The sequence below is a fragment of the Sipha flava genome, unplaced genomic scaffold (assembly GCF_003268045.1).
Source record: "Sipha flava isolate LNK unplaced genomic scaffold, YSA_version1 339_pilon_pilon, whole genome shotgun sequence".
Lineage (NCBI taxonomy): Eukaryota > Metazoa > Arthropoda > Insecta > Hemiptera > Aphididae > Sipha > Sipha flava.
This window is the reverse complement of record NW_020273031.1, coordinates 285576-296778: the sequence shown is the minus strand read 5'-3', so window position 1 is coordinate 296778 and position 11203 is coordinate 285576. Positions and strand designations below refer to the sequence as shown.

The window sequence follows — 11203 nt, the reverse complement described above, 5'->3', positions numbered from 1 at the left end:
GTGTACAGTGCAGTGTTTGAAATTCAAAACTATGATATCAATTCGACTGTTTGTCACATAAATTCCCGAGTGGTTTTTATTGATGTAATTCTTTAGAATCATGTTGAAATTTTAATAAAACCATTCATTAAATTTGTTAATAACCGAATATATGATGATATTTCCTTGAAATCATAATTTTTATTGATTTTAAAAAAAATAATACATTAAGTAGAACAATCTTTGTTGGTAGTTCTGTATAAATGTTGACATTTTCCTTCAGTTTTTCCCTTATCTAGTAGTAGAAAAATTGAATTTTTCATCTGAAAACGTCGTTTTTGTTTCATACTGGAACTGTCCTTGCTCCTCTCAACTCGATGGTGGATATCTACGTGAGGCCACGATCATTAAATCGTAAGTTTGACTAATTTTTAAATATGCTTTGATTGATAAAATAGTAATTTATTGTTGTTATCATTCAACTAAGTTAATCTTGAAATTATATTTTCAAATAATTTTTTTTTTTTTTTGGTACTTGTGTATTTATGGATTTATTATAAAATCTCTAACACCAAAACTAGTAGTCTATAGGTATAGCCCATATATTATTAACATGACAATATAAATAAATATTTTTTTCAATACTTTCACTTGCAAACTTTTGTTAGATATATTTATTTTTGAACATCGATTGTTTCAGAAAATGTATACAACTCATTTTGAACTATAGTTTTTCTTGTGACTCACTTATTATAATCGTTAAGTTTCCTGCTACTAAAAATTAAATTAGTAATGTATTAATATTAGTGATTGAAAGTTTTATAATAATACTAAATATGTAATCATTTTTTCGACTCTTCTTAAATTGTGATAGTTTATTATTATTACTAAAATATATATAATACAACTTCATATTGTTGTGTAGAAATCTAATTAAAATATTATTATCAAGTAAATATTTACTTATACAATATTTAATTTAATTATAGTTAACAAATTTAAATAATTAATTACTATTCTAAATAAAAATTACAATTTTACAAGAAATATTTATACTTAAATTACATTTATTGACCTGAATATATATATATATATATATATATATATATATATATATATATATATCAATGATATTAACAATAACTGAAATCAAATAATTTTTAAATGCATTTATTTAATGCTCTTAATATATGTTTACACGTTTTTGGTATATTGTGTATGAATAAAAACAAAATATTAATACATATTTTTTATTAGTAGTTACTTATGTGTTGTAATACAATAATTAAATACTATGACAAATTAATTGTTGTAAATATATGTATGTATTGTTTATTCTGTTAATGAATAGACACTTTTCTGTTTTAGTTTTATAAGTTTTAATTTTTATTTTTATTTTGTTAGAACATTTTTAAAATTGAAAGTGTCATAATTATATTTTTTCTACAAAAACTAAATAAATGGGTGGCTGACCTCATTTAATAGTTTGTTTATTAGTTGGCAATAATAAGTACATTTTTTTCATGAAGTATATATAATGGAAAAAACATAGGTAGGTAATAAATATTTGTTTTTTTTTTTTTTACTTAAAATTGTTGACTAATGGTTTTAATATTTTTTTAATATTATGGCTGGTTATAGTAGTACTATACAATCACTATTCTATTTACTCATAAACATTAATTTCTATACATTTTGATCTTATTATTCATTTTATATATTTATTGTCAAAATTCTTGTTATTATTTTTATATTTTTTTCATGGAAGCAGTTTAAAGCAAACACTTTGATATTCTAAGTAAATCTATGATTTTTTGTTAATATAATTAATTACGTAAAATATTGAATTAACATTTAATGAATGTTAAACATTATAGGTTTATAAAATATTATTTAAGGTTAAAAACATTTTTAAATTGTTATATTTATCCACAATAAATTTGTATTTTTGACTTATCAAAGTTTGCTTTGTTAAAATTTACATAATGTATTGTAAAATTTGTAACTTCATTTGAAGACTAAATTATATACAAGTTAGAGCAAATAATTTATAATATCTTTAAATAAATTGTCTGTTTTTTATTTCTGGGGAATTTTTACTAAGAAAATGTGGTTTATCGACTATTTAAGTTGGATTTCCTACTTTAAATATTAATGTTTGTCTTATATTTATATTTAGTTGATATTACTTGTTAAGTTTTTATTGTGAGATTGTTTTTTAAATCTGATAAAAATTCATCAAGTATAGAAGTTTTTATCGATTGAATGATCACTACCATTTGTTTTAATTAATGATCTAATTGTAGATAGGTATCATTAATTTTAAAACAGTATTTGTTGTTGGCTACTTAAAGATTCTATTGTGTCAGTGTAGGCTCCAATATTTTGATGCACGATGTTTTCTCTGTAATATTATTCTCAGTTAATAAATCCATTTCATAGTACTACATACATACCATTAATTGCTATAAATAGTTGTGCAAAATTTTACCTACCACTTTTTCTTTTTTTTTTATGTATTTATAAAATAGAAATAAAATCAATTTAATTTAATTCAATTATTTTTAAGAAATAAGTAATTGTGTTTTGGATCTAAAAATCATTTGATTGAAATTCATTTAAGTCATGTGTTATAATATCAATGTAAAAATGTACCTTTTAAAACAATAAAGTAATGAATCTAAAAAATATTATAAATATTGTAATAAATTATATTATAATGCAATAAAATTATTAATTATAAATATGAGTATTTTATTTAAATTAAATATATGTTTAAAATAGAAAAGTCTATAAAATATGTATGTGTTTATGAATTAAAATAAACAATATGTACTCTAAACATATAATCTAAATATTAAAATATAAAGCAAAATGGTAAGGAATAAAAATCAAGTTTTAAACATTTTTTTTAAATTATTTTAAAATGTTTTAGCATTTTCATTGTAAAAATCTATGCACTGATCATAATTATGCTTATACATTATCCAAAAATGTTTTGTTATAATATTTTATGTACAAACTTTTTAAAAATATACAAAAAAAAAGTCCCGAAACATGTACACATTTTTAAAATATCTTTTTTTATTTTTTATATAAAACCGTACAATTATGAAACATATTTTAATGTGTAAGACTCTTCTTGACTAATAAAAATAATCCGATGGGTTTAAATATCTGACATGTTTATAATATTAATAAGCATATGTGACATTAAATATTCAAACAAAGAAAACAAATAATATGATGAGATAAACTGTTATTGGTTTTCAGGTTAATAAAATAATCCATTTTATGAGAATAATATGTTAGAATAATTCAATTTACACTCACTATTTAATTTATTTTCTATATAAAAAAGATGAAAAGACAGTTTATCAAGGTAAAACAATTTGCTGACCAAACCTTCTCTAGGTATGTCTTTAATTAAATAATATTTACTAGTCATTCAAATTAAATTTTGCATAATAATTTGAATTTAAAGGTCTGGCAAAACTGAAGCACTTTCGGATACATTACAAATAGCAGAAAAACGAGTTGAGTTTATTAAAAATGCTTGTCAAAACACAACAAAAAAATTATTAGCTACATTAATATCTCCTGGACTTGGTCATGATTCGCTTGCACGAGAAAAACGACTTGTAAGTAAATTAGTTTCGAGTAAATAAATAGCAAATACTAACTACTAAATTTATTAATGTATTTTATACTTATCAGAAAAAAATGCCAGATTATTTATTAGCCATGGCAATGCTCGATAATGGAACTATTGAAGAAGATAATATATTACGGTAAAACAAAATTAATTTTATTACAAGTAAAAATTAATATATAAGTTAAATTGTAGATAATTAGTACAAGAATTAATAATTATAGATTTTTTACCAGCTTAAAATTAAGAATTAATATTATATTTACTCAATCTGATTTTAAACTTTAGATCATAACATTTTGATGAAATCTTTCTTATTTATAATATTTTAATTATTTTTCAGCCAAGTATTAGTAGAATGTAGCAAAGTTCTAATATGTTTAGCTAATGCTGGTGTAGATTATGAATTACGTATTGAACAAACAGTACTTAATAAACTACAACAGGTGCTTGATGTAGATGTGCCAAATATAATTAAGCAAAAACGTTTGCTTACAAAGTTGGTAGTTGACATGGATTTAGCTCGAGCAAAGTAATTTTTTATAGTTATTATTAAATTTGTAAATATAATTTATCACATATTAGTTTACATAACTATTAAATTAATAATTACATTGTTATTTTTAAATTATAATATTAATAATATTACAAACTTAAATATTGTTTAAATACTTTATGAAAAATCTACCAATTAAATTCTTATATAACATATTATTAAAAATGCATATTTCATCAGAACACCTGAAATCATATTATTTGATTGAAAAATATTCAATATTGTATTTTTCAAACTTTGAATTATAATTTCTTTATTTTTAAGATATCAAACAGCTATAAAAAACTCAAATTCAGGAAGTTCCCATACCAATAAAGTAGATGCAAGTAAAGAAGAATTAGAAGATATAGAACTTAAAGTTGAACAATGCAGGGTATGTATATAAAACATTCAATGTTATGTAATATTACATAATTTTTTTATTTAGGATTCCTTAGCATCAGAAATATTTCAATTAATATCCCGAGAAGCAGAGTTTTCTTCTATTCTTATGGAATTGATGAAACATCAACGTTCTTACCACCAAACAGCATTAGCTGTTTTAGATCAAATAGTTCCTGAATTAGAGACTGTTATTGGTATGTTTTATAATTATTGTAAAAGTTTTCTATTAATATTTATGTTATCTATAGACAGTAATCCTGCAAAACCAGTTTTTGGTCAAAGACTGGAAGACCATTTAAGAGTTACTAAAAGACGAATAGCCTATCCAATTGAACTGTGTATTTGCACTTTATTGGAAATCAGTGTTGAAGAAGAAGGATTATTTCGAATCGCAGCTGGTGCTTCTAAAGTACGATGCATGAAACTACGATTAGATTCTAATTGCTTAGATTTAGAATCTGCTGTTGAATACAGAGATCCTCATATAATAGCTGGAGTATTAAAATCTTATTTGAGGCAGTTACCAGAACCTTTATTAACTCATCATTTATATGAAGAATGGATTGCTGCAGCTAAGTATGTAAATACAGTCGACTCTTGATTACTCAACTTTCAAGGGGGAAAAAAATTTGACTTACTATAAACTTAAAAATGTATATTTTGTTAAGTGTTTTAAATATAATTAGTTTTTTTAAAGTGTGATTCTATATCATAGTTTTCTTGAGTTGCCGAGTTTTTATTTGAGTTTTTTAAATTATGATCTTTATATTTTCTTATTACAGATAACATACTCACTAGAATTCTAAAATTTGGTTGTTTCTTTTTTTTTTTTTGCCTTTTTAATAATTTACTAATTCACTTATTCTGCCAGTAATAATGTTGTAATTTTCTTTTTTGTGTCATAATAACACTATAAAAATATTAATGTTATTAACCATTGTATTAACACTGTCACACTGATATAATGCATGATCAGACAAACAGAAAGCAAAGAACTAAAATTGAAATCTATTGTATAGAGTCATCAAGGTTTGAGTTACTAATAGTTAAGTTTTACAATAAGTCATAAGAGAAAAATAATCATGGTGATAATCTATTTTTAGTACTAAATTCATATGAGAAAACTTGAGGTATAGAAAACTTATTCAATTCATTTTTAAGTTAACAATATTATTTAAACGTTAAATATTATTGTTATTTGTAGGGGGATTTTATTTATTTGAGATATCAAGAATATTGGGTTATCAAAAGTCAATTGTAATTTATTCCAAGTTAAAATAAAAATGTTGATGTTATAATAATCATATTATATTATTAATAATTTTATGATTTATAATTATTATTTATTAGGTTACAAACTAGTGAAAGTAGACTTCAGGCAATACTAAATGTCGTTCAAAAGTTACCACAGTCAAATTTATACAACTTAAGATATATTATTAAATTTTTGGCAATGTTGACTAAACATCAAGATCTTAATAAAATGAGTCCTCAAAATTTGGCTATAGTTATTGCACCAAATCTTCTTTGGACGCCAGAAGATAAAAATGATAATATTGGGTAAAGATTTTTTTCTAAAGAATTATAATATTTTAGTATTAAATGTTATTAATTATTTGTTACTAGATTAAATATGAATGCAGCTGCGTGTCATAATGTGATTGTAGACTGCTTAATTTCTCATTCAGATTGGATATTTCCTGGAGGTAAGAATTAATTATTTAATTATAATTTAACATGTATATTAACTACTTAAAATATTTTTATTACAGAAGAAGAATTTTATGTGACATTAAAAGCATTGGATATGAATGATTTTAATGGCCATAAAAGGTCTAGTAGTGGAGATACACATTTAATATCTACAAATGATGCAGTTAACACAAATTTGAAACGAAGTAGATCTAGTACTAATATTACTGATATGAGGTATTTAATAATTGTATTTAACTACTAGAGTTAGTATTTTATTTAGTTTCAAAGTGGTTAACAATATAAATCAACATTTATTGATTTATTCAATATTTAGTCCTCCATCTGAGAGTCCAAAACCACATACAAGAGGACGTAAAAGTAAACCGGCTCCTGTTCCACCATCACCAACATCTAAGGCAAATAATGTATTTGAAAGTCCTGTGGTAATAAAAGACCTAGACAAAACAAACTGTGATAAACCTCCACCCGGTTCCTTACTGAAACCTAGTCAAACCACCGAATCTCCTAGAGAAAAGTTACCAGCTGTTGATACAGGTTCATTAAAACGTCCTGTTAAGCCAGCTGTTGCTCCACGTACAATACTTGAAACGTCTGATGATACAGCTTTTCGTAAACCTGCCATACCTGAAAGACCAGCATCTTTACAAAGACCTTTGAGTTCATCATTTAGAAGCCTTCGAATATTAACCGATTTATCTAATGAAAAACCTGATGTAATATGGATTAAATCTTACAATAAAAGTACTTGTATTCATTTATTTAATTTAAAATTATAGGTAGATCAAGGTGGTGGCCCTATGTTGGAAAGGGCACACTTATACACAGTGTCAAAACAACAGGTCTCATTGATACAAGTAGGAAATCAATGTGATGATAAAGAAATAACCCAAAATCAACATAGTGGTATGTTATATTTTTAATATTCTTAAATTAATATGTAGGTTATGTAAATATGAATTTCAGATATAATAGATAGTAACACAAATCAAGAAAGTTCAAATAATGACAATGATGTTTGTAAAAGTCCAAATTTTTCTAGTCACCGCCGTACACCTTCAGACACCCAAATAGGTAAGCATCATATTTATAAATTGATTATATTTATAATTTCAAATTTTTAATTCATTTTTTAAGGACAATTGCCAACATTAAAAACACCAACTAGAACACAACGACCTATTCCTCCACCACCTCCTCCACCAGTTTGTTCTTCCAAAAAAGAACCAGAAAGTACAGATTTATAGCATTAAAAAAAGAATTAGAAAAAAAAATTTATTTTTGTTTCATTATTAATTCATTGACCAAAGAAACAGTTAAAGTTATTTAGCTCAGATTCATTAACGAGAGAAGCATTTAATAATTTATACATTGACTTTTGCCTACCATTATTTATTTATTAATTTATTTATAATTTTTGTTAACTTGACATTATATATTTTATTTAAATATGTATATGTATGTATATAGGTATACATGCATATGTATATTACATTTTTAATTGTGTACATTTATTTTGCAACATAATTTTATTTAAGAAAAAAATTTGTTTACCTATACACAGATGCAATTTATAAACCTATTATTATATATACTTTATTTTCTTATTATTTTTGCTTAACATAAACAGTTTTTTCAAATTGTATCTATAACACACAGGGTAAAATAACAATGAATTGAAAACTGACATGATTTTAAAATACAGCAAACATTTGTACTTATAAATTATATTTTATTAATTATTTATTAATCCATTGTGCACCAAAATTAGTTTACAAAAGAAAAAAAACCTATTTCAAAAATTGTTGTCATATTTTTTAATCAAATAAAGTTGTGTTCCAACTCTACATTTTAAAATCTATGAATTAGTGTACATTATTGATAACTTGAAATTATGTCAGTGAATTAAATTTCTAACTTATTTGTGAATAATTCTTATACTCTAACTGATAAGATTGGTGTTTCATTAAAAAATGAATAATGCGATTGATCACTGAAGTAGATTTCTTTAATACTTTTTGATAATATTGACTAAATAAAAATCTTATTAAATTATTATTAAATATTTAATGAACGAAGTATAAGGAAAATGTATATATTTTATAATTAATTGTGACTCGCCAAAAATATAATCAAGACACTTTTAGGACATGACTAACTGTAGGAAAACTTTTAGTTGATAGGAATTATTTATTAACTCAATTTAATAATTATACTAATTTATAATATTATTTATTATTAGTATATTGATTAATATTAATATATATATATGTTGTTTTTCACAGTACTTTAATATTTCAATGTTGTAAATTTATAGTCGAGTATTTTTAGATGCTAGATCATTTTTTTGAGACTATATATACATTTTGAAATAATAAAATCTAGCAATGAAAACATTTTTTGATTGAGTTTCTGAATTAACTATAACAAATGTTACTTTATTTTAACAGCTTTTCATAAAAAATGTTTTTTTTTGTCTTGTGGTAAAAAATAATAAACTTAGTTCTTATTAGTTAATTTAAAATGCTGGATATGATAAAATTAACATATAAAGGCTGTCCTATAAGTACTTAGCCTCACCGCAAGATAGCGCCATTATCGCAAAATAAATTTACCATCGTGTAAAACAGTGGTTCCCAACCTTTTTAGTAGTGTGGGCCACCAATTTCGTAGAAAATCTTTGAGACCCACTAATATATGAATAATGTCCACATATGTCAGTTATTACATTTTATTAAAAAATAATTGTTTATAAAAAAAAAAAACCTAATTGAACCAGATTATTCAAGAGTTAAACAATTTAATGTTATTTTGGATTGACCCCACGAGAAAATCAATATCTGGAATAAAAATGAAAAGTTTTAGCTTTAAATCACTCAAAATCCAATTTATTAATACATTTTTTTTAAAAAAAAAATTACGTAAAAATAAGTAGAAAAAGCTCCTTTACACAGACACACACAGGTTGTCAAAATACAGCCCATTAAGTTTCTAAATAAAATTTTAAAAATTGCTGGAGTCTTACAGAGTATTTAACTAGAATGGTATTAATGGTGTAGTTTTAAAAAACGATTTTAGAGTAATCACATGAAAGTTCAATCAACAAATCATCTTCACTAGTTGATATTAAATATTTTAAAAATATATGTAAGTAATGTTAATATAATATGGTTCACGGCCCAGTACCACCTGTTCGCGGCCCATGTGTTGGGAACTGCTGGTGTAGAACATCATAGAAAATTACTAATAAAATTTTAATGAGAGGATCACGACAGCAACGTGAGCTAGTTTTTCGGAACAGTTATCATGGCTGAAATTTAAGAACTTCTTTATAATCGTGATTATCATCCTGTGTTTGTTATCACTATATATAATATAAAATCCTTAAATATGATACACAATTTAAACTCTAACGTTATTAGCTCTATTAATATTTACAGTGAATTAGAATAATCGTTATTTTTCAATTTACCTTATATCTTTGCAGTGTCATCAGATAAAGGGGGCGGGGAAAATTGACCTCTCTGATATAAGGGGGACAAAACTATAATTTGAAAAATAGTTCCTGTGCCACTGGTCTTGATATTCTATCAAATGTATACAGTACAATAAATTCTATGCATTATGAGTTCTCAATTTTTCTAAGCTGAGGCCCCTTGACAGTGCTGTTCACCCCCAGTCCCACTTCTAATTGCCGCATAGTTTGGATGCTGGTATAGTTATAATTCTTTTTAAACACAATTTTTTTGCTGTGTTATAAGACCAGAACTTTAAGTTCAATATCGTATATAGAAAAAACAAGTTATATAATATAATATTATTATGTATGCTATATTATAATATAATATAATAATGTAGTAATATAGTAATATATCAAAATAATGATAATATATACAATAATCAATAATATTGATATTATATATTAGTGATAACAAACACAAGATGATAATGAAACTATAAATAATTTTAGTTATGATAATTGCTCCGAAATACTAGCTCACATTGCTGTTGCGATCCTCTCGTAAATTTCAACGGACTCATATTTTTATTTTGACCGCGTGTAGAATTTGCGTGTCCGCGTTTTCAAAAAAATGGGAGAAGAACAATATCGGTCGGTGATTCGATTCTTGTTTTTGGAAGGGAAATCGCCTTGCGAAATCAAAGAACGCTTAGATGTTGCATACGGTAACTTCTCATTCGATGGCGACCGTCAAAATTTGGTTAATGAGTTTCAACGTGATCGCATATCAGTTTTTAATGAGCCACGCCCAGATGCCCCAAAAACGGCTACCACAGAGTGACAAAAATCCACGATCTCGTTTAGGCAGACCGCCAATTGAAGGTATGTGAAATAGCTGAGACAGTAAGCATATCAAAAGACCGCATAGGCCACATCCTCCATGAAATTTTGAGCATAAAAAAGCTGTCTGCGCGATGGGTGCCGCGTTTACTCACATCGGTGTTTGACGCTGTTTTGGCGAAATCCGAAAGAGTTCTTGCGTCGTTTTGTGACCGTCAACAAAACATGGATTCACTGGTATACACCAGAGACCAAGGAACCAGTCGAAACAATGGGTATTTACCAGGTGAACGTGCTCCAAAGAAGGCAGACTGTCTTAGCGGTCGGAAAGGTAATAGCTACCGTTTTCTGGGATTCAAAAGGTGATTTACATCGAATATCTGGAAAAGGGTAAAACGGTTATTGGGCTGATTTGACGCCAAATTGCAGAAAAAACGATCCCATTTGGCGAAGAAAAAAGTTCTTTTCCACCATGATAATGCACCGGCTTACACCTACACCGTCCCCACAGTCAAATTGATAGAATTGGGCTAGGAACTACTGCCCCATACACCGTATTCGCCAGTTTTGACCCTATACAACTTTTTTTTGTTTCCAAACTTGAAAAAAGCCCTTGTGG

General features: G+C 25.4%; 1 protein-coding gene across 2 annotated transcripts; it reads left to right on the top strand.

The window, feature by feature from the left end:
- The first annotated feature begins 206 nt into the window (after positions 1-206).
- On the top strand, positions 207-7651 carry LOC112687304 (rho GTPase-activating protein 44-like). 2 transcript variants are annotated; one of them, XM_025559940.1, is made up of 15 exons: positions 207-393; positions 3341-3393; positions 3464-3620; positions 3697-3770; positions 3975-4163; positions 4452-4560; positions 4615-4765; positions 4820-5147; positions 5922-6131; positions 6198-6277; positions 6344-6500; positions 6601-7000; positions 7064-7190; positions 7251-7358; positions 7422-7531. In XM_025559940.1, the coding sequence occupies exons 2-15, from the start codon at positions 3341-3343 to the stop codon at positions 7529-7531; spliced, it is 2253 nt and encodes a 750-aa protein (XP_025415725.1). In that variant the 5' UTR covers positions 207-393. The 2 variants fall into 2 exon arrangements, with proteins under 2 accessions (XP_025415725.1, XP_025415724.1); XM_025559939.1 differs by having other exon boundaries at positions 209-393; positions 3253-3393; positions 7422-7651.
- Positions 7652-11203: the final 3552 nt, after the last annotated feature.

Bases quoted from the DNA above. Each gene is read 5' to 3' on its own strand.
- LOC112687304 (XM_025559939.1), top strand. From the start codon at position 3,341: ATGAAAAGACAGTTTATCAAGGTAAAACAATTTGCTGACCAAACCTTC. The intron at 3,621-3,696 runs GTAAGTAAATTA...TATACTTATCAG, and splicing joins TTGCACGAGAAAAACGACTT to AAAAAAATGCCAGATTATTT. The intron at 4,561-4,614 runs GTATGTATATAA...TTTTTTATTTAG, and splicing joins TTAAAGTTGAACAATGCAGG to GATTCCTTAGCATCAGAAAT.